Source organism: Corapipo altera, unplaced genomic scaffold, assembly GCF_003945725.1.
Source record: "Corapipo altera isolate COAL_440 unplaced genomic scaffold, ASM394572v1 175, whole genome shotgun sequence".
Classification (NCBI taxonomy): Eukaryota; Metazoa; Chordata; class Aves; order Passeriformes; family Pipridae; genus Corapipo; species Corapipo altera.
The window spans coordinates 2,549,581-2,573,906 of record NW_020884942.1 but is presented as its reverse complement, the minus strand read 5'-3'; the positions used below and the strand labels follow the sequence as shown (position 1 = coordinate 2,573,906).

Sequence of the window (24,326 nt, the reverse complement as noted above, 5' to 3'; positions counted from 1 at the left end):
GCAGCAGTGGGGATGGTGGGGAAGAGCGTGGGTACATCCCTCTCTAGGCTCTCCCTAGCTAGGATTTCACTATCAGTCAAAGCTGCTGGCATGGCACTGGCTGCATGGACCACATCCCTGTGCCAAGCAGTGTAGTCTGAAGACTATCAGCTGTGAGATCTTTGATGCTGCTCCATGTCCTGGGGATAGTTATATCCATTTAGCCTTAAAGAAAAGCCATTCAATGTTTGCCAGCTAACATGCCATGAGGAACAGAAGCAGCCACTTGGAGGGCTTTCTGGATATGTGAGCGTGTTAGTAAAAAAACAAAAACAAAACCCAAAACAGCTCAGTGATTAATTATCACCTGCCTGCAAAAAGAAATTTAAAATATTGCCCTTGTTCCCTCAGCAGCCCAGCCCACCAGGAGTGACTCGGTAGGCCTGTGGTGCACCTATCACCACAAGCAGCAGACCCAGATAACAGTGAGGGACTGGCTTGAGGGTGGGAAGCGGGCCTTCCCTGTCACTTGTAATCTTCTCACATGCAGAGGCATCTTAAGTCCTTTCTAAACACGTTGATACTGCCTGAAAATCAATGAAAAAAAGCCACCCTTTGTTTGTGTTAACAGGATGAGAAAGTGCAAGGCTTCCTGTTATGTGTGTGTGACAGCTATAGATAAGCAGAGACCTCTGGACAGGAAATCCGCCCAACTTCTGCAGTGTGATTCGTCTGAAGCTTGGGAGCCCTTTTTAGATTGAAGCACCAACAGAATGAGACGGGGCTGGCCAGAAAATGGGGGACACGCTGGAGAAGAGCTCTGAGGAGCCCGAGATCTCTTTGGACAATGAGTGCTCGACGAAAATGGGGGAGCTGGTGGAAGTCTCGAGCGGCGAAAGGGTCAAGTTTGATGATACGGGTCTCTCTCTGGTGCTCCAGAACGGCCTGGAGAACCTTCGTCTTGAAAATTCCCTTACAGATGTCATCCTGTGCGTGGACAGCAGGGAATTCTCCTGTCACCGAGTGGTCCTTGCTGCAGCAAGCAATTATTTCAGGTAAGGCTTGTAACAAACATACCCAATAAACTTACTTCGCTTCTTAGGCTTGAAATGTAGATCTCCAAGGAGTATAAACTGAGTGCTGAGCTCTGTAAATTTGCAGTGAGCCTCTAATTCCTCACATCTTTCAGCTCATTTTTTAAAGTTGGAGACTCAAATAAGGCAGGTGCCAGGTTGTGGGTTTGCTGGAGTTCCGATACCAGCACGCAAAAAAAATGGAGAATGTTGGCAGACAAGTGGATGAGAAAAGGGTGTTTTAACCAAATATCTTTAGCCTCTTGTATTGTCGTTTTGGGATCTGGGCAAAGAGGAATATCCATTCAGATCATAGGGCATTTTTATTGAACTAGGAGTGGTTTTGTGGAACTTGCTTATTTTTCTATTATCATTGTGGGGTAAAAATATATATCGCATAAAATTGTTAGGGAGGAAAGAAAGGGAATTTCCGTCTGTCCTAGCGTTACTGAAAGTCAACTGCAATGGGAAATATCTCCTTGTAAGCAATTTTACCATTGCATCTTCTCCTTCTGGTCCTCTTGAATTTTTCGTTCTTTCACTACAATAGGCAGTCTACCTGAGACAACTGGCCAGCAAGGACAAATTTTAGACACACAGAAGAACTCGGTATTGGTTTTAACACAGATTTTCCACTATCATTTAAACAATCACATTTGCATGGCTGGGATTTTTTTTCTTTCTTTTACTGCTAAAGTGGTCAGATGACTGAATAGCTACAGAGGAAACACGAGAAAAAAAGAACCTGTGACCTCTTGTGACATGAGCAGAAAGCTAATTTTAATGGAGTCTGGTAAGCTCTGCTGGTAGTGCCTGGAAGAACAGTTCTGTTTTTATAATCTAGAAGAGAGATTGTGTCTGTGAATATTTGGAAACAGGTATTATTTCTACAGAGAGACTACATTTATTGCTTATGAGAAAATGTACAGCTAAAAGCAGTGATGCCCAAATATTTCTTACCAGCATTGTGTGCAGAAACGAGAGCAGATGCACAAATTAAAATCAGAATTATCATAATGATACTTTGAAAAAAACCCCACAATTCCATTATGAGCATAAGTGCTGCAACCAAAAGGACTTCATGGGTAAAAGATAGTTTTATGATAACAATTATTGACTGGTTTTCCATTGAGCCCTGAGCTACAGCCTGTCCTTTGGAAAGAAGTGGGATACCTGGCTGGAGGTCATCTCATCCCAAGGCAATTGCACACGTGTGTAGGGTCTGCCCCCCTGGGTGCTTCTGTTTGGCCTGGCCTCCCACGGAGTTGAGATTTATTACATCACTGTCAGTGCCTCTTGTCATGACTCTTTGGGTTGGTTTCAGTCACCTTTGGCTGAGGATGGAATTCTCAAAACCGAAGTTCACACAAGTTTGACAGAAGCCTGCAGCTAGGAGAAGGAAGGTGCTGGGACTGGGGCCCCACGGTGCCCTGCTGGGTAAGGAGCACAGCGCCCTGGACACAATGCCCTGAACCAGCCAAAGGACGCGCTGCCCCTGCCCAGCCAGACACAGAGCTGAGCTTCCTGGGAGGGACACAACATGTGTGAGAGAGGAATAACCAGGGAGAATGGAGGGCTCAGGAAGGGGAAACTGAGTTTACTGTGAAGAGGGAAAAGATGACACAAGTCTGCAGGGAACTGAGCTTCACCAGTTCTGCTACTCACAAGGCAGCTTCATTCATCTTGCCGTAATTCACTAGAAGCTGCATGGGCCCAAAGAAGGAAGGAATGCTTAAATCCCACTATTCCTATGAGTACTTCCCATGCCATTACAGGGCCTCTAACAGCCATGCACAGGAGCAAAGCAAAGGGACCCAGTGAGTCACAGGCTTCATTCCCCTGCAACAGTAAATTACACAACCCCCTTCCTGAGAGCTGGGTGCCACAGTGCAGGCAATGCCCAGTAGCTGACTGAAACACAGTTAAACCAAGCTAACAACTTCTAGTCCTTTCTTCAGCACTGCTTGGGAGTAGATACACTAGTTCCTGTGACACATCCTGCATCTGAAAACATAAAAACATTAACTCTCCATTTGGCTGGATGATGGTAATAAAGCAGAGAAAAGAAATATGAGCTGACCAAGGTAGAGCAGTAGTTTTTTTACTCCTGCACTGTGCAGGGTAATGGGAGAACGGGGTTGGGAGAGGTTGAAGCAATATTTTCCAGAGCATCCTCAAGCTCCAGCATGGTTGTTTGAAGTCAGGTTTATAGTTCCAAGAACCAGCATTCCAGTGTGGGTGGATGCTTGCAAAGTACTTCACAAACTGCAATCCTCCATTGATTTTGTTGAGCTTTCTCCCTGTTTTTTTATGATTTTACCATTTTTAGGCTTCTAAATTTGGTGCTGGACCCTCACTTCATGTGCATTTCTTAGAGTACATGTTGATTTAAAGGTGTAGTTTGGAATTACACAGGGACAAGAGCTGGGGAAACAGACAATGAAATTAGTAGCCACATCTGAAGGATTTAGAGCCTCCTGAGGGTAAATACAGAAAGGTTCAGAAGCAGCATTTTAATCCCTAGGAGAGAAGCTCAGCCTGATCAGCCTGAGTGGTGTTGGGTGTTTCCTCTGGTCAGGATGGAAATGAGGATCACTCCATTTGAGCAGAAGGAAGGTCACAGAAGGCAGTTCCCCTGTGTAGCACTGCCCTATTCTGCCCTGCCACATTCTAGAGAGGAGTACTGGTGGGAGAGCACAGTGCTTTAGGTGTGTGATTTCTGCAAGCTGCAGCCATGTTACATGAGTCCACACTCCCAACTTCATGGGAACTCTAATACCATTTCAAAGATTAGGAGACAGAGAGGCAATAGCACTTTGAGCAAATCCCTGTGGGAAGCCACCACCACAATCCCCAGGCTGGTTTCTGAGCAGCCTTGCACAGGCACTGGGGATCTTGGACTGATCCCATCAAACTCTCCGGCTCACTGGGACGGAAGCGAGACTCTCACCTCCCCGACAGGGATGGTTAAATGCAAGACTGGAGTCACCAGTTTAAGAGATGAAAGGAAGAAGAGCAGACAACACCTGCATCCTACCCCGGCCTGTTTCTCGCTCAGATGAAGCATCCGGCACCCGGCAATCCCGCGCAATTGAACGGCTGCTCTGGGCACACCCCCCTCCCCATACTGAAACCCCCATCCCAGGGAGAAGTGGGTACTGGGGACTGCTGCTTTCAAATGGCCACCTGCCCACGTGCCTCCCACATACATCATTCCACACTGCCAGAGGGAGAGAAGCAAAGTGAATCCCAGTCTTGTGGTCACTGAAGTTAAAGAGCATTTTGTGTTAATGCCTTAGAAATACTCTGATTTCAGTGGCAGCAGAACCTTGACCATGGGGCAGAGCAGTCAACCAAAGATCTCTAAAGAGCTGAGATGGGTGGAGGGAAAATGAGAATTTTGGCTGAACAACTTTTCTGACAAGTAACTTCTCTGCCCAAGTTTCCTGCTAAAATGTTAGGTCTCTTTATCCAAAAGGCAGTTTTTACACTGCGATGACTATGACCTTGCAATAAAATTTCTGCTGAGGTAAGGAACAGGTAGCAAGCAGCAGCTGGTATCTTCCATCCATTTGCCATTCACCATGCCTAACTGCTTTGTAATAAAACCTGTTTACATCTTAATTCCAGTAAGATGTGTCAATCAGACAGCTTTATTCTGGCACTGCTTTTACAAGAAAAGCATGGCCTCTGACTTGGGACCTCCAGCCATTTCCAGGTTGCACTGTCCTGTCAACATTGTACATGACTAATAAAGAAGGGTTTGGTATGCAGGGTAAAGAGCGTTTCTAATTACACTTTAGATCTGCACATGTTTTTCACCAACGCAGTTACAAATGGCCTCACATAATTCTGATCTGTTCAGTCAGATTCCAAATGACGTGACATCTCATTCTCTGAGTGCAGTGAACAAGCTGATCAAAATCCCAAGTAAAAGCAAAAATCTGTGAGCTGAAAATGCAGAGGAAGACACGTGTGTTTGCTGTGCAGCTGTCACAATGCAAAGTGGATTTAAACAGCTCTTGGAGAATTTCTGACTCCCACATGAAGTCTGACTAGAGCCAAAGGTGTGTGTGGTGGTCACCTTTCAAATGCAGTATTATCCACCAAAGAAGAGGTGGCATCAGCATGCATGAAATCACTGCACTTTCTGGCTAACAGCAGTTCCAATTCATGATTATTCAAGTGCTTCTCTAGTCAAGAGGTACCAACTCTACAATCCTACAAGAAGCTTCCAAAATTTAGCAGAGGAAAAGTCAGCCTCTTAACTGGGAAAAAGTCCAAGTGTTAATGTAGTATGGAAAATGCCAGGGGCTTAATGAGCTGGACCTGTGCTAGAAACAGAAGGAGTTTGCAAGAGGCCAGCAGGTGAGACATCACAACTGCTCCACAACATCAGTCCAGGCACGAGGAAGGTCCCAGCTGCCTTTTCTGCCATGGAGCCCTAGGGCTACTGGAGAGTCCAGCTTGGACGTATCCATCATGTGTGTAACCCTTATCAAACTCACAAGTGCAGAGGTATGAAAGCAACAGAAAGATTTTCCTTGTTTCTGTGCAATAATTGCATAAAGTATGAAGCAATCAGAGCATTCTGTGTTGAAATCTGTATAACCAAATGTTTTTAGAATGCCTCATCCTGGTTGGGAAGCAGTAAAAGACAAATGTCTTTCTTTTCAGGGCCATGTTCTGCAATGATTTAAGAGAGAAATATGAAGAGAAGATCATACTTAAAGGAGTTGATGCAGAAACCATGAACATACTCTTGGACTACACCTACACCAGCAAGATGCTCATCACAAAGCAAAATGTACAGAAAGTCTTGGAAGCGGCCAGCCTCTTTCAGGTACAGAAAACTCAAAAGCACTGATCCAGTCTTGCTGCTCTGGCAACATCATGTCTTACCCTGGTTAACACACTGCAAACTTCTCGGATTTCATGGGTTCTGGAAGCATTTTGCTTCATATTTACTCACACTATGGTAAAAAAAGGCAGTGGCAGCCACGTACTGGAATGCTGCTGTGCTGGGTGCCATACAAACTGGCCAAGAGCCAGGCTCTGCCTCCAAGAGCTGTTCCCATGCGCTGCCTCCCGTGCTCCCCAAGGTTCAGGTCACCCTCCAGCCCAGAAGAGTTAGTGGGCAGTGGGTGGCATGGCTGGCCAGAGCAGGAAGGTAACTTTGCCTCTCCCTCTCCACTGCGCTGGGGATGGAGGCTTGCCCAGCCAAAGTTAGCATCCTCCTTTGTGATCTCGTGATGTAAAGGGTTTTAGTCACTACCTGGGACTTTGGGAAACCAGACTTGAGCAGTATTACTCAGCTCTTGGTCCACGAGGTATTCACGTGTCCTGTAAATCACCTGTGAGGTCTAACAAATTGCAGTCCCTGGTCCCAAGCTGCAAATTGCCATCAAATTGTAACCACCAGAACCTGCCCAGTGCCAATGTGTGTGTGTCCAGTCCTCTCGTTAAGGAAGGCAAGAAACACCCAACTCCATAATCATTGTGGTTCCTTATGGACTTCAGATTCTTGAATCTGACATGGGAATTTTGCTCTGGAATTCTAGAACTCTTCTTTCTAGAGCCCAAGTCATATGAGGAGTGGCTGAGGGAGCTGGGGGTTTTCAGTTTGGAGAAAAGGAGGCTTGGGGGGACCTTATCGCTCACTACAACTATCTGAAAGAAGGTTGTAGCCTGGTGGGGTCAGTCTTTTCTCCCAGGCAAACAGTGATAGGACAAGAGGAAAATGTCTCAAGTTGCACCAGGGGATTGGATACTAAGAAGAAATTCTTCGCTGAAAGAGTTCTTAAGCACAGGAACAGGCTGCCCAGGGCAGTGGTGGAGTCACCATCCCTGGAGGGATTTAAAAGACGTGTGGATGTGGTACCTTTGGACAGGGTTTAGTGGTGGGCTTGGCAGAGGCTGGGTTAAGGGTTGGACTCGATGATCTTGGAGGTCTTTTCCAACCTAAATGATTCTAGGATTCTGTGCAATGAACCTGTGGCCTTTGGGGTAATGGGAGCTGGTACTTGCTGTGGGGAGAGAAGGGAAAGTAATCCCAAAGTGCTCTCCAAGGTCACTTGGCAAAGGTGGTGCAGCTCTAATGTCGCCTGGGCCCACAGTGCGGTAACTCACCGACATTTTCAGCAGACCAACACTGCCAACTGGTAGCATTCAATGGTTACTTTTGGTTCATTTTCAGGACACTTTTCTGTCTCCTTTTTTGTTTTCTTCTGAACCCTTTTCCTCAGGATTGTTCCTCAATTTTTTGTTTTGTTTTGTTTTTTTCTGCTGAAACTATCAAAAGTATAAACTTATGTTTTCTCATTTCTCTTCCCTATTTTTCATTAAAATTAAGAGTAAATTTGATTCCCAAGGCTGGTGCTTTAAGAAAACTATGAAACCCTGTTAGAGTAATGATAAAATCATTAGAGTGCCATAAGTAAGGAGAGTAAACTAGAAAAAACTAGAAAACCAGGAATGTTCAACTAAAAGCAGCAATCCCAAGTCTTACTGCAATCATCTTGGATACTATTAAGATTTATAAGGCCTTAAACCCTCATGTTATAAACGTGAGGGTTTGGGCTGGAAATGTGTTTTCTGTAAAAAAGATTTAGTAACTACTAAATCTTTAGTAATCTACTAAATCAAGCTGGCAGAACTTGTGTTCTGCCAGCTTGTCTCTGCTATTTATGCTGAAGAACAAAGAGGGAGTTGAAAGAATCAAATGTTTCATTTCAGTATATTGACAGCTGAGAAGATTATTTATTGTCACGTTTTTATTTGGGAAATTCTTTCCAATTAATGACGTGAAAAATCCAAATTTGAAATAGAACCCTTTTATTTGACTAGCAACAACTTGTGGTAGTGCCTGTTTTTAATTTCACAGACTTGGCAATGAACCAAAGAAGAAATAACTTGCACAGTTCTAGATATTCCAATACAGATATTCCAATATAAATAATCCTCTTTTCACTAGAAACGATTTTTGAAAAAGTTTTATGGAATTATGCCTTCCCTTACCCCCTTTCAATAAGTTTTGACCAAATGCAGCCAGAACTGACAGCAGGAAGGGGTGGAAGGCTGTTTGGATAAAGCAGATATCCCTGCTGCAGTGCCCTTTCCTCCTGGGGGAACCAGTGAAGGGTTTGGAACAGAGAGACACTGAACAGCTAAGCCTCACCCTCAAGTGACCCAGACAAATTTTTTCCACCTAAAGCACAGTTGCAACACGAGTTCAATAGTCACCTCCTCTGTGTGGGCTGGCAGCTGCCCAGCCATGGTGCTTGCAAGGCTGGTGCCCACCCTGGATCAGCCTCAACACCCTCTGCCACCCACACTGCCTGCAGAGCTGCTCATCCTTTCACCTCTGGGTAGGGCCAAGATCTCAGCTGCTTCTCAGGGCCATGGCAGAGAGCTCTGCTTCCCCCACCATAACTCAACATCAACCTTCAGACCTGTCTGCACCCCTCCTGCCCCTCCAGGGACCTCTGTGTTACCCCACTCCCTCGGCAGGGTTTGGGTGAGGGGCCACGTCAGCTGCTGTGGTGGAAGCAAAGAGATGGTGGGAGGGAAGCAAGCTCCTGAGCAGATGAAAAAGAAACAGTATTGTTGCCAAGGGCTGTGATGGCCGCTGCCGTGGAAATGCCATATGCAGAGGGAACACTGGAGGATGTCCAGGAACTCCCTCCTCTAAGCAGAGCAGGTCTGCTCTGCCCTCAGGGTACAGCTGAAGCACCACCAGCCTGATATGCCTGATGGCCTTACTTGCTCCCAAAGTACCTCTCATCCCTCTGTTAATCCACTTTCCATGAAAAAGACACTCTAAGAAAATATCTGACAACCACCCTGCAGCCAGTGAGCAGTGAAGAGCTGTCACAGGACAGTGCCAGCAGCAGCACAGCCACCCTGCCAGACCAGAAGGCACGACTTGCTAAGGAAGGGCTTCGGGGCAGCTCCAGGTGGGAGATGGCTCCAGGCTCAGAAAGCCGCCAGCCAGGGTGGCTGTGCCCCTCCAGTGGCCGTGGGGCTCCCTTGGGGCTCAGGTGTCACTGCTGAGCGGGGACGTGCTGTCCCTGCAGCCACAGCAGAGAGGGTGTTCGGGGGCCCCGCAGCTGCAGGGGGCAGGATCTGATCCCGAAGTGTCCTGCATACAGAGAGGGGTTATGAATAAGAGCTCTTTTAGCCACCGTTCCCTTCCCTTTCTAGGGGTTCTAGCAGGAGGCAGGGCTGCTGGCACTGCTTACACTAGACCATTGAATCAAAGCTGGGACAAGCAAGGACTTAAATGGGGAGAATAAATTCTATTATTCAGAGGGAAGGCCAAGTAAGCATATGGGATGTCTCTAGCAAGTAAGAACCCGGATTCAAATGGGTGTTAGGAGAAAGACACTTATTGTAGAAACTGTTCCCAGGGAACAGGGCTTTTCAAGTGCCTGGGGTGGCATTAGGAGGGGTACTCACAGAGGGCAAGAAGAAAATTCAGAGCTCTGACAGACTAATCAGAGCAGATGAAGCAGGGGCTGTGGTGTCTTCCTTCTGATGTTCTCTTGAGTCACCTGCTCTCCTGGGACTGAGTGATGTATGCCCAGCAAGTTTTGGGGGAGTTTTGGGGGGAATTTTGTCTCTAAATGAAGGGAGTGGTGGGGAGACACTGCAGCACAGAGATGAGGAGCAGCAGCCACGGAAAGTCCTGCCTTGACATGCTCCCAAGCAGTCCAGCCTCTCTAGTTAAGCCCTCAGCATGGCTGTTTCTCACACCCACACCTCAGAGTTCTGCATCTGCCTGGCCACAAGCAGCTCCCCAGAGTGGTTAGTGGGGCCTGCTGGCTGTTGGACCAGTGTGCACCTTCCGGGAGAAAACCCTCTGGTGTCACCTCCTGGGTATGGCTCTTAACAAGCCGTGTATAAATAATTAGAGCACTCTACAGTGGTTTGCTGTAGACTGGTGAGAACATTGTTTTGGGGTCTGTTCCCAGACTTGTGGATGACTTGATGAGTGACCTTGGCAAATCCTACGTTTGTTTTCTTTGTGTCTCATTACTGACAACTTCTAATGCTTCATGCCTAATAAGTTTAATAAGGCCAATGCTTAACCTGCCTCAGGCCTGAGGATTACCTGGTGGTAGATCCTCAGGGACGGGCACTGGTGAGTTCAAAGTGCTTGCCTTGTGCTAGCCCAGAGAATGGGCAAGGTGAACGTGGTGGGCACCGAGGGCTCACCGAGCTCCACTGCGGTGCCACCGCGTGCCACCAGCCTATTTATATCACAACACATCCTGAGACCTCACATAGCCCTGCTCATCAGCCAGTTGCATTTCTCTAAACTCTTGACCACATCTAAATGTAAAACAGGAACCAGGCAGTCTGTACACAGCGTCTGCGATCGCTCAGCTCTGATAAACAGTCTAAATGTGTCAACATGACATCGATGGGTCTGGAAGATTCTACTCTAATTACTGAAACAAATCTACATACTACAGTGTTCAAAAATGTTTCGCTTCCTCTTTGCCCCTAAATTACTGTTGTGCAATTTTCCCCAGTGAGACAGAACGAGTTAAAATAGTTTGCTTGCTGACACTGGATGGAAAGAAGACCCAAAAAGCGTGGATGGAAATGCAGAGCATCAGCTCTGACCCGTCTTTGTGTATTTGCTGTTTGCACCATTCATTGACAAAACCAGCATGAAGTACTGATGCTGTATCCATATCTGATGCCACAGAGGTGATGGAAACCCCAGGATGAAGTATTGTAACTTATCAGTTCTACCCAAAACTGTTTCAAATTCCTAATTAGTAACTAGCAATCCAGCTCAGATCACAGTTCATGGCAAATGCCCCGCAGACATCTGTGGCCCAGGATCTGCACATTTGGGACCCTCAGGTGGGGTTATTGTGCCAAGGAAATTCATGAGAGTGGTTGTGCTGCCCCACTGAATGCAAACACAGCCAGTACTTCCATTAAGCAGACTCTGTAAAATGCACATCCATATTTTTTCAGCCAGTGGCGATGACTAGGAAAACAAAGGTCACTAGAACCTCCAAAGGACCACCCTCAACAAGACTCTTGCCAGACAACCCTGGCTGTCAGACAACTCAAAGATTTGCTGATGGCAAATTTCTTCCTGCCTCTGACCCCAGTTCAGGACAGCTGCCCATGTCCTCTTTGGGGGCAGCACTCTGGTCCAAACCTCCCAGACCTCAGCACTCATTTTCCACCATTCTCACAAGACCTCAGACACATTTGGAGTTCTGATGGTGGGAACACAAATGCAGACAGCAGAGCCACCTGCACTCCACAACCAGACTCAGTTCTAGCTGGTCTGGGCTGATAAAGCAGGTCTGCAAGATGAAGCAGGGTAAGTACATTGGGAGCCTGGGGACCTTATGTGTGCTCATCTCCATGATTGCCAGTGCTTTGAGATCTCATGGATCAATGTTAGAAAACCCTCTTGTGAAACAAATAAAATTCATGAGTCTCACAGGTCTTCTGCATCCTGCAAGAGGAAAAAGGAGCAATATGGATGCAGAGGGGGGAAAAAGAGAGGGAGGAAGAAATTCTCATTTCAGACTGCAGACTCTGGGAGATACCTGGCCTCATGTAGAGCATGGGTGGTTGGGACCCAGCCCCGAACTCCATAGCTTTCCTGTGATACAGTCAGACAGTAACCACTCTGGCCTTAAACATGCTTTTTCTGCCCACAGTTCCTTCGCATGGTGGATGCTTGTGCCAGCTTTCTCACCGAGGCCCTCCAGCCGGAGAACTGCGTTGGCATCCTGAGGCTCGCTGATGCCCACGCCCTGCACAGCCTGAAACAACAAGTGCAGAACTATATCATCCAGAACTTCACCCAGGTCCTGAACTATGAGGAGTTCCTGGAGCTGCCAGCTGACATCCTGTGCAGCACACTCAAGAGTGATGACCTGTATGTCACGGAGGAGGCCCAGGTGTTCGAAACCGTGATGAACTGGGTGCGCTACAAGGAGTCGGAAAGGGTTTCCCTCCTGCCGTACGTGCTGGAGAATGTCCGGCTGCCCCTCCTGGACCCTTGGTACTTCGTAGAGACTGTTGAAGCCGATGAACTCATTAGACAGTGTCCAGATGTCTTTCCTTTGCTCCAGGAAGCAAGAATGTACCATCTGTCAGGCAATGAGGTGAGTAAAACAGGAAGGTATTGGCCACTCTTTTTAAGTGTCTCTTGCTTCAGCTCAAAAATCCCACTGGAAGGAGCAGTACCACGGGGCAGAAAAAGGTACTAGCACTGAAGTTTCACTAACTAGTGCTACTGAAAAGTCAAGATGGGCCTCACAATTCATCCTGCTGACTTAAAGAGTTTAGAAGCTTTTGGAGGGTTGTTTTAAAACAGTGTTCATCTTCCTGTTTATGAACATCTGAGCTTGACCCTTCATACACACTCTTGCTTAGCTAAACAAAGACCCCAGGTGACTTCCCCAGTTACTCCTGACACCTCACCCTCTCAGCTGTTACTTCAAGCCTAAGAAAAGAATAATTTTCCCACTAAACTGTGCCACAATCTGTAATGATTCTTTCAAATGTGAATATGTAGCATGTCTACCTGTTACTTATGGGAGAAAATGTTTCATAAGAGAGAATCTCCTGTGAAGAAGATGGTCTCTTCCAGAGGAGAGGTCTGTCTATGTGCCATTTGCAGACCTCCCTGCACCCAAAGACAGGGGTTCATCTTGACATCCAGTCGAGTCCTGTTCCACCTGCTCAAGGCAGGCTGTGGTGGATCTCCAATTCTTCAATTGCCTGTCCTCTTTGGAAAGTTAGGTATCAGTCACATTTCCTTGCCCAGAACATGGGGTACAGAGGAGGGCAACCAAAATGTCAGATTTCACAACAGGAGCAAAGTATGTGAGTGTGTGAGGAAATGTGTGTGCCTTCTCAGTCAGAGAGTCAGAGGAGGGCAGGAGGCCTCAGGAGCATGTTGTGGACCCATCACTAACAGTGAATGTGTCACTGGCATGGGGGAGAAACCAAGTGTGTTTTGTGCCAGTGACTGCCTAAGACAGTACACGGTGACCTGGGGCAGTGCCAGCCAGTCTGGGGGGAGCTCCTGGAGGAAGCCTTGTCCCACTCAGCAGTGCTCTCAGGTCCACGTAGGATAGATCAGGGGAATGTTGCCCCGGGCTGAACACTCATTACACTCATCTTCAAAGGGCCAGCCGCTGCCAGCTGCCCTCTCCCGGGCTGGCTGATGCCTGGCAGTGGTGGCAGACAGGTTAGAACAGAGCCCTGAAACCTGGCAAGTTCTGGGACAGATGTTTAAAAAAATTTGCCTAATAATTCTCTAAACATAGTCAAAATGCAAGATTCACGTCTGTGTAAATAATATTTTTTAATGTAGATAAATTATGCCAATTTATAGAAACATGTTAAAAGTAGAATGAGAAGCAAAACTTTAAGTAAGCTGCCTCCTGGCACAGCATTTAACCTGTGGGTCTCGCTTGCAAATATTTCCTCCAAGCAGAACACAAGTTTCCAAGCACCCTCCGCATTCTTTGCTCCTGGTGAACATGTACCTGGGAAGTGACTTTTTCCAGTGTCCCTGAAACAAAGACCTGGTCAATAAACCGAGCTGGCAGGCAGCAAATTAGAGCTAACCATGTTTCAGAGCCTAGTGCTGGCTTTAAGTAAATCTTCTAATTTTGGCTTGAAATAAAAGCTTATACACAAAGAAACAAATAAAAAAACCCACCTCCACAGTTGAGAACTGTCAGTGCTTTGACACTCTAACATAGGTCTTCAGGACAAATAATGAGAGCACTTATTTTCTGGTAGCACTAACTGCAGCCTTGCTCTCTTCAAGCTCCCCAGGGCATACACAAACCTTGTGGCCTTCCTACCTTGGCCTCACTCTATCAGCAGCAAATAAAACCTGTCTTTTTCAGCTGCCTGTTATGCACCCAGCCTTGGCACCACTGCTCACCTTCATACCTCTTGGTGCCACTCTGGGAATTCCCAAAAGGATCCTAGTTGACAGGCAAAAGCAACTAAGTACAGAGTTGGAAAAATCCTACTGAAAGAAGGATACAGCAACTTCTACAGAAAGCTTCTAAGATGCTTTCCAGGATTTCAGCTTAGAAGGCACTGGATAATTGATTGAGCTGATGTAAATTTGTTGTGATTTGCAGAACAGGTAATCAGAAAAAAGGTCACCAGATCTTTCTGTAATTGTAGATGTAAGTGCCCTGTGTACTCACTCTGTCTCACTTGCATTTAGATTATTACAGAAAGGACCAAGCCCAGGATGCACGAGTTCCAGTCTGAGGTGTTTATGATCATAGGGGGCTGTACAAAAGATGAGAAGTTTGTAGCAGAAGTGACTTGCCTGGATCCTTTGAGGCGAAGCCGCCTGGAAGTAGCAAAATTACCAATCACAGAGCAGGAGCCGGAGAATGAGAACAAAAAATGGGTGGAGTTTGCATGCATTACCCTAAAAAATGAAGTCTACATATCGGGTAAGGAACGAGACACTGGGAGTGCAAGAGGGGAGCAGAGGGTTCTCACAGTTATTTCCAGCTTTTATCGAGACCATGCCTGAGGCAGCTTTAGGAAAATTAAGCACTACAGATATTCCAAATGCTTTGGCTTTGAACAGGCTCCAGAGAGCACTGAAAGTGTGAGGACACTACCTAGCTCTGATTTTAGCACAGGATTCCTTTTTAAGCAATATTAATCTATATGCATGGGTACTTGTGAAGCAGCACCCCAAACACCCAGTGACCCTAAACTCTCAGTGACCGTGGTCATGCAAGGGCTCTGGGGAACAGTTTACCAAACATTAAATGAAGAAGAATTGCTCCAAGATCCTCTGTGACCTGTCCATTTGCAGCTCCACATGCATAAGCAAAACCCAATTCAACTTCCCACACAAACACAGTTGAGCTCCACACAGAGGTTTGATCCTGAAGCTACAAAGATCTTACTTTGACAATCAAAAATGTTAAACTCAAGCTTGCTGGTCAGTTTGACAGCTGGTTTTGGTGGCCTGTCAAAAACAAGACTGATGATCTTGTTCTGCTTTCCAGAAGAAAAGTGACAGCATGCTTTTCATCATTGTCAAGTTACAGAGCAGGGCTTCCATGGGTAGGATACCTTTTTTTCTGCAAAATCAACCACCAAATTCTACACTCCCTTAAAATAGGAGAGTAGAATGGAGGAGGGAGAGCCAAAGTCTGAATGCTTTGCTTAATTATGAATAGGGCTCCACAGCCTTCCATCGCATTCCTTCTTTTGGGAATCCACAAATTTTTGATACTTCATTCCAATTTAAAGTTTCTTAAATCTTTATCCTGGGATAAGAATTAGATTATTCCTTCCCTAGTTACATATAAAAGAGGTTTATCCTTTCAGCCCACTATAGAGAGTTTCTTTCAATTCTGAAATGAGTCCCTCTGTTAAAAGTTAGCTGTAGAGAGAAACCTAAGTCAAACATCCCAGCCAGGGAATATCCCTCACACTCACACCCCTGAGTTGGGAAGTCTCTTTTCCATTTGCCTTTAATCTCCTACCACTTCCTCTTTTTAGAGGTTACATGCTTTTTGCATCCTTTTATTCCTGACATCTTTTCCAGTGTATCTTCTCCGCTTTTCTTTGATGGTCTATCCAGGCTCCCTCCAGGCCAGGCTAACATATTCCTTGCTGTGGTGAGTCTAAGCTGGCTTTCCCTTTGCTTCTATTCTCACAGGTTCTCTGTCCTCCTTCTCTGCTTAATTTCACATCTTTGACTCTCTCTATTCCCTCTTTGTCTTTCTCCTTTTTGCCTTTCCCACCCAAATAAAAGGCTGAGTGGACCAAAGCCATTAAGAGTTTTCTTCTAGCTAAACCAAATTATTAGTGTCTCAATCCCAATTAAGCATCTGGTCCTTCCTGCATGTTCTTCTACTCTTGTTTTCTTTCTTTTACCTCCTGTAACTTGCTTCTTCTCTAACTTGGTTTGTATCTTTTCTAACTTGATCTTCCCTCCCATGTGCTCATTTCCCTCGATGTCTTGGTATGGTCTGGAGTCTTCCCTGCCCTTCTAGAATCTGAACAATAGAAAATTCCTTTCCACAAGACTATGACTACTTTTAGATCATGATTTCTCCCGAACAGTTTAAGTGCTTTGACTGGATGACCTGAAATACTACATTTGTAGCATAACTAAAAATGACATGAATTATCATTCACCATTCTGTTACTTTTACTAATGTAGTTACAATTCCTCCTCAAATTAGAAAGAACTGTTGTCTAAAGAAAGAACAGAAATAAAATAAACCTCCAGTTCTGTCCCTGTCCCCCTGATGTGCAGTAAATTCACGAACTGGTCCAGCTCAGGGTCCTACCAGAGTTTCAGCCTGTGCAGGAAAGCACAAGTCACAGGGAAATTTCTAGGGAGAGGAAAGGGAACACCTGCAGTCTCTCAGCCCCATTGTACCCATGAATGCTGCATTCAGGCCCTTCAGCCACTTCAGCTATTTGAGTGCAAATAAAATTCAACACATACATGTGAAAAATACTGAGACAAAAGCATTACAAACGACTCTTTCTAGCACGCTAATTATCTCCCATTCAATCTGCTGTTTGGCCCAGAGATAGGCTCCATCAGTTTGCAGTGATCTGGCTGCAGTACAGAATACCAATGAAGGCAGACACTTTCTCAATAGAATATGAATTCTCTTTTCAGTATATTCACCAGTGAAGCAAATGTTTAATCAGGTTGCAGATGATGGAATAAGCTACTCAGTCTGTAAATGTGGTTTCAGGCTTAACTAGATCCGTTTGTATTACAGTTACACCAGAAACTGTAGGCAAACAAAAGTGCTTGTTTAAAACACTGCTCTCACTTGCAAGTCAGCTCTAGAATGAGTGTGCAGGATCCTGTTCTGATCTCTGAGCTATAAATATGAAGCAAATCCAAGTCTGTAGAGAAAGAGACCAGAAGGAGAGATACAAAAATGAGATCCCAGCCGTATGGTCCTATGGTTGAATAGTAAAACTTCCAACAGGTCATGCAGGTCTCCTGTTGGTAGGAGTTCAGAGTCAGGTCTTTTGCTTTACGATGCAAACCACGAGGCTGGCTGGATCCACCCAGCACAAACTGGCAGTTCCCCAGTGCAGGCCTGTCTTTGAGGGATTTGGCACTACCAGCTGCAGCATCCTCCCCTGTCTTGTGGAAATCATGTTTGTTTATTCGTCCCTTTGCTGCATTCTGCAAAGCCCTGGTGGTGCACAGAAATCTCCTGCACATCACCACGCTGTGTGTGGTTGGTTGTGCACTCGGTTTTGAAATGAAAATGGTTGTGGTCTGGTAAAGTGAGAAACAGTGATTTATCTTTACTGAATATCTGGTTGTGGAAATTATTCAGAGTTTCCTTTACCATTAAGTAAACTAAATGCAGAAATTTTCTTCTGCTATAACAGGCCAGGTCATTGGTGTAGTTAATTAAGAAGTTAATAATAATAAGTAAAAATTACTTACTTTCTGTTCAGAGAGAACATATTTAAATTTAATCATGTTGGAGATGTTGAGTAAATACAAGCTATTCTATCATATTTACATGTGTCATGTACACTGCAGGTGGCAAAGAAACAAAGCATGATGTCTGGAAATACAATGCCTCCATCAACAAATGGATACAAATTGAGTACCTAAATATTGGGAGATGGAGGCATAAAATGGCAGTGTTGGGTGGCAAAGTATATGTCATTGGTGGCTTTGATGGCATGCAGAGAATCAACAGCATGGAAGCTTATGATCCCTTTCATAACTGCTGGTCAGAGGTAAGATGCTGCATCACATAACATTTTACTCATTTGGAACATTTTATTTGGAAAATGTTTGGGTTTGGAATCATAGAAATGATCTTGTACAATTCTTTTAAGTATTTCTGGTCTGTAAAGACCCCAAATATTTTTTTCTGTAGAAATGTATATCCTTCAGAAAGTAAAAATCCCTGGATCGCTGGTCAGTCATTGCCTGTGAGACATCTAATGCCTAACTTTTCTTTTCTTCATTGGCTTTTAAAGCTAGTAGTCCAGAAATCAGTGAGTATGAGTATAGCACACATGAACCAGAGCACAGGCTCAAAACTACTCTCTATTACATTATGTATATAAAATGTGTATATCAACCTGTGCATTATATGTGCTGCATTTAAGCTGAAAGGAAAGGTCTCAAGGTAAACAGGAAAAAAAACCAGTTCTATTAACTGTACTTCAAGCAATGAGAGGAGAGAATTAGGTAGATAATTAATCCATGACAGTAATGAAACTAGGTGTCATAATGGCAGACACAAACCCCAGTTTCTAGATTACACAGAGCAATGTGGATGAATCTAACAATCACAGCTGCAAGTAGAAAGATCGCTATGAACAAATTTCATATTTTCTTTTCTATGTACATAAGTATGTTAAGGAGATCTGGGGTAATTCTGACATTTCCTGGCTTTTCAATTGTGGATCGTGTAATTTTAATTTCAGCATTTGAACTGAACATGTATTTTTAAGGGTTTCTGCAGTCTTAAGAAAAAACTGAATACTTCCACCTTATCCCTAGCAACGTCATCTTCTGAACCCTGCTTAAAAAGGGATATCATAAAAGGGACGTCTGACTTCAAATTCCACAGGCTCACACCCCACAGACATCAGTCTGACTCCTTCGGATGGTTACTAACTATGTTTATGGTCCCCAGGCTGCTCCCCTCATGGTCAATGTGAGCTCCTTTGCAGCAGCAAGCTACAAGAAGAGGCTCTACGTGATCGGGGGAGGGCCCAACGGGAAGCTGGCGACGGACAAGACCCAGTGCTACGACCCTGCAACCAACACGTGGAGCCTGAAGGCGCCGATGCCGGTGGAAGCCAAGTGCATCAACGCCGCCAGCTTCCGTGACCACATTTATGTGGTGGGTAAGTGAAGCACCAATGGTTCTTCTTGTCCAGACACACCAGGGCTCCCTTCTGTGTCTTAGTTTTACCCACAAACTCTGTGGAGTGTAATCAAATAGTCAGGTGGCTCTTCCCACTGAGCTTACGAGGGATGGGAATATGGCACCTTCACAGACAGGAGTAAAGAGTCACCAAGTCAAAATGCCTGTTCGTGTGGCAGGTATCTTGGAAAGCTGGAGCTAGCTCAGAGACAGCTTAAAGCCATCCAAAAGTGTGTTCATAAAAGGGACAGGAAGAGGATTAAGAGGCAGGATTAAGAGCACTGGAAGCAGGTCATGGGAGCAGAGCCACCGATACCCAAAGACCCAGAACTTCACTAGATTGCACTTGGAGTTAATTCAGTCAGTTGCCAGAACTGGATGTAAAGATGGAAGAACAGGAGTTTGGTGGTGGTGAGCTGAACTATGGAGGGGAAGGGAGCCTGCACACATCTCCAGATGGTGCTGGAAAATCCAAAAGAAGGAAAGTGGAACATTTGTTTCCCAAACAGGAGCTCTGAAAATTCCTCCAACTTTTATGTACATAAATACCTCATGCTTCTCCTCAGCTCAGAGACTGGCCTCACCCTGTTTGTCCAGAATGACAGACAGAGAGAGAAGGCACAGACTTATGGGCTGGCTGATAAAACTCCCGATAAAAACTGACACGATATTCCAGTTACATTCATTCAGCACCTTTAAGACAGGGACATCCACCAGTAAACCTTGTTTACCAATCTGAGAACCAAATATAGTTCAATCAGATAGAAATCAGCCCCATCTGAAGTTTAAAAGATAAAAGAGCATTTGGTTCCTCCATCCAGAGCAATCAAATTACCCAGATCGATGAATTACAGCCAGATGAATCACTGTATGTGACAACATCTGTTTTCTGTCTGCTCCAAGTGGGAAATAAAACTTGTTTAAATCACCTCACAATGACTTGATCATCCTTAAATACTGGACTAGTATTATCAGACCCAGCATTTTTTGTAACTACAATAGATAAATGCTCATTTTGGCAGCAGGGAGGATCCCTGGCATTGTTGCACCTTAGCAGTAAGACCGTGGCTTCAAGGATTCTTTTCAGTGATGTCCAGCAACAAAACAGGGAGCAATGGCCATAAACTAAAACAAAAGAATTTCCACCTCAACATGAGGAAGAACTTTCCATGGAGGGTGGCAGAGCACTGGAACAGCTGCCCAGGGAGGTTGTGGAGTTTCCCTCTTTGCAGACATTCCAAACCCACCTGGCTGTGTTCCTGTGTCACCTGCTCCAGGTGACCCTTCCTTGGCAGGGAAGTTGGACTGAATAATCTCCAGAGATCCTTTCCAACTTAACAATTTTGTGATTCTGTACAGCTATTACAGAAGACACATCCAGTACCTATAAATTTCAGAATAACAACTGTTACCATGGGATTTAGGTGCTGAAAAAATCTCTGGAGCAGTTAATTAGGGGTGAGATAAGAAAGGGTTTATTTGCCAAGGCAGAAGATGTTAAAAGACGCGCGCGCCCCTGTGCCCGAGAGGTTACATTTTATAATACCATCCATCCAATCCCAGATGTGTCCACCCTGTGGCCTTTACTCTGGACCGCCCCGGGGTCCACCCCCTGAAAATGGGTCTGGGGTGCATTTCGGGACCACCTACTTCATCACCTTCACCATCATCAGAGCACAAAGGGTACATAGTTACCTAATTCTTTGACCGTGTTCTGTGGTTTAGGCCCTGATATGCTGTTCTGTCAACTGTCTAGGCCTTGCCTTGACAAAAGACTAAACATTTCTGCTGTATTCAGAAGTAGGATTGATATAGGGAGCATAGAATGGGGTAAGAGGGTTAAGGAATGTGTAAACAAGGGTGCTACAGGGAAAGGGATAAGGGACAAGGGACAAGGGATGCTGCTTTTAGAGTCTACCTATAAAACTTACAAGGCTTACCAACATTAGAAAAATAAAAAAACCCATTAGGGGTTTAAGGCATCACAACCATTTCACTGTTGGCAGTCTCAGGAGGGTATTTCCACAGCCTGTCTTGATAATTAAGGTATTGACCATTTTTCTGAGAGAAACGGGACCTGCAAAATTGAAAAGGTGCACAAAAACTTTCAAGAATTTGGGAAACATGGAGAAACTGAAGGTCATTCTCTGTTTAACAAATCTGTAAGAAGATTATTGGATCAGTCTGACGAACCCATAAACAAGGAAGGGGTTTTTGAAAAAGCCCTCCAGGCAGGAGGTTTGATGGACAGATGGACACTGAAGTTAAGAGGAGTTAGTGAAAAATCCTGTACCCATTTTTCACAGTGATGGCTTACCACACCTGGTCCTTCATAGTCTAAGCTCTTTTAAACAAGATTGTACTTTTCTGAAGCTGTGCCCTTAGATGAAGCCCCACGTATGAGAAAGGTCTGTTTCTGGGTGCACTGTGGTCACACTGAATGATCACAGCAGTTTGTTCTGGCCTTAAATTCCATAGCCTTATGAACAATAAGTGGCCTTCTGCGGATCAGGTTTTCAAAACAATAAAGTATCCTGTGACCTTGTTTTTTCTTGGCTTTGGGGCAGAAATCATTCTTAGGAATGCCAGGAACAGAGAGCCCTGTTGAAGTGGATGGTTTAATTAAAATCCCTTACAGGAATGGCCAGTGCAAATATCCATTTCCTCTCCAGGTGGAGCAATGAAAGCCCTCTACTCCTACAGTCCCCAGGAAGACACATGGTGCCTGGTGACTCAGTTCACCCATGAGAGAGCCAGTTGTGGGATTTCTCCTTGCAACAACAAGCTGTTTATCACCGGGGGCCGAGATGAAAAGAACGAAGTCATTGCAACAGTGCTCTGCTGGGACCCTGAAACTCAGAAGCTGACAGAGGAGTGTGTCCTGCCCCGGGGGGTGTCTCATCATGGGAGTGCTACCCTCAGGAAGTCTTACACACACATCCGTAAGATTGTGCCCGGGGCAGTTTCTGTCTGACCGCGGGAGAACTGCAAAGAAACGCAGTGGCTACATGTCCCTGTGGCATAGGCTGCAGTGAGGATGGCTTTTAGCTGCAGGGAGCAGTGGAGGGAAACACCTCCACAGGGCCTCGGGGGAGTATCTGTACATAAGCTCAGCCCTTGCATTTCCTCTGTACAGTGTATCCTTAAATTATCTTAATTCCTTCCCCCCACAGAAAAATCAGGGACCAGCTGTACTTTACTCCTGCCAACACAATACCTCCAATCAGGTGAAGAAATGTGATGCGTAGGTGGGAAATTTACTTCCCAGTTATATCTATCCTGAAATGTACTTGAACTGGCTCAGCCTGGTCCCAGTGTTTGTTTAACTATTTATTGTGTTAAGTTGGATTTGCTGCACCTACTAGTGTAAAAGAGAAGCTTTTTGGAATGAGAGATTTGTACCTTTGGTGAAACGTCATTTCCTCCAAAGCTGTGCTTTTTTTCCAGTGGTTGGTACATTAGATTAAGTTTGAACCGGTTTGTGTGTTTGTTTGTTTGTTTGCTTGAAGATACTTTGTTGGCTTTTCAGTTCTGGATGACCAAAAAAAATCCACCTCAGTTTGCAAACCTTGCTGTTGTTCCCAAAACAGGGACTGGACAGGCTGCAAATGTAAGTGAACCTTAATCTGGTTCCACTGAAGATTCACTGTAGCTGTTTTCTAATAAAGCAAACCAAAACCTAGTTTCCTTTTTCTTGTGCTCTGGGGCTGGTCACTGTTCTGCCCGAAAGGCCTTTTCCTCTCCCCATTGCTGCACACAAGAGGAGTCCGGAGCCCATCCCTGCCTCCATCCCCACTGGGTGGCAGTGCGCTCCCGGGATTTTTCTCACGGGTTTTGGTTTCCTGGAACTCAAACGGACAGAACAATCTGCTGGAGACAAAAACAGTTCCAGGTACTGTTCCCAGCCTAATTCCTGGGACCATAACGTGCAGTATCGGGAGGGGCAAATGTTCAGCAGGCCAGGAGGGCCCGAGTCTCAAGTCCCAGCATCTGGGTCAGTTATAGGGAAACAAAAATAAACACTGAGGAGGTCATGCCCGGGGCACTCTGGGACACTCTTGGCTAAAGACTGGGAACATATTCCGTCCCTCCTCCCCTGCCTAGTTGCTGGAAAGAGCCAACCCAGTATTAAATCAAGACAGAAAACACTGCGCAAAACAAATCTCTCCAAGCAGAGAGCAGTGACTCCTTCCAGCCTCTCTCCCTCCCTTTCTGTAATGTCTCCTTTGCCTTTTACAGTACTAAAATTAATATTTCTGTCAGGTTGGGCTAAGAAAAAAACATGGGTTTCTGAATTTCAGCACTGTAATGCTGGAGTGCTCAGGGGTACAGCAGGGCCTGCAGACCTGGTGCAGGCTGAGCAGAGCAGACACAGCCCACGGGGCAGGTGGCAGCCCTACAAAAGGTCTCCATTGTGTCCTTCCTTCAGATAGACTGCGAGAAATCCTGTGTCTTCTGCAATTTGCCCCATGCCTAGAACTTACTTCTGTAACTCCAGACTATCCCCCCATTTCTTCCACTGATTTTCCCACAGTCCTTCCATTTCCAACTACTTTTTAATTGCTCCCCTTCCATATTTACATTCCTAGCGTTCTACAGGGTGAGCACTTCTCACACTTCCATGCTGGCCCACACTCTCCCGTCCCACTCTGCTTTTCAGAAGGCATGAAGAAATACCCTATAAAAAGAGTATTTTGTTACAAAAGGTTTTTGTGAAGAACAGTTACCACCTTTGACTTGGTTAGCAGCACTGGCTGGTCTACAGGGGCAGAGAAGGTGGATGAATGGGTCCCTTTTCCCTTTGGTAAAACTAATGATAGTAGCTGCTGAGGCTGACTAGTTCTTTCTACTGGGAATCATCCTAAAAAACAGTAGCCCTCAGGAACTGTTTGATGATTTTCATGTCCATAGCAAGACTTGCATTTTTTTCTTGAGAGAAACAAACCACTGAGTTGGAAAAGAGTTGTCTGAATAAACAAATTCTTAACTCTACATATCAGAGGCTGAAAACAGCCTCTTGTCTCTTCTGCAGTGTTTTCCCAGCCACATCTGCAGACCTTGGGCAAGCAGGAGCCAAAACATCCCTCACTGACAAACACGAGACAGCACAACCACAGTTTGGCTCCTTTTCCTCTCCTAACTCACGAGTTGCTCAAAAATTCTGACGTTTTAATAGCAGTGCATGAAGAGTTGTGTTTATTTGTCTCCCTGCTCTTTGTACGTTTTGGATTCATGTTGCAATCTGAAGGACTAGAAGCACACTGAAAAACAAAAACCTTCAGGATCAGTAGTTTTATGCAGATGCCAAAAATCACAGACCTTGTGAAAAAATAGCAAGAACCAGCAG

The 24,326-nt window shown here is 45.3% G+C and overlaps 1 protein-coding gene across 2 annotated transcripts; it reads left to right on the top strand.

Annotated features, from left to right (window-relative positions):
* Positions 1-679: 679 nt before the first annotated feature.
* On the top strand, positions 680-22,655 carry KLHL6 (kelch like family member 6). Of its 2 annotated transcripts, none has more exons than XM_027661966.1 (7): positions 680-1,034; positions 5,730-5,895; positions 11,750-12,199; positions 14,293-14,530; positions 17,632-17,834; positions 18,746-18,959; positions 21,652-22,655. In XM_027661966.1, exons 1-7 carry the CDS (start codon positions 775-777, stop codon positions 21,951-21,953), a joined length of 1,833 nt encoding a protein of 610 aa, XP_027517767.1. In that variant the 5' UTR covers positions 680-774; the 3' UTR covers positions 21,954-22,655. The 2 variants fall into 2 exon arrangements, with proteins under 2 accessions (XP_027517767.1, XP_027517768.1); XM_027661967.1 differs by having other exon boundaries at positions 18,746-18,955; positions 21,652-21,737.
* Positions 22,656-24,326: the final 1,671 nt, after the last annotated feature.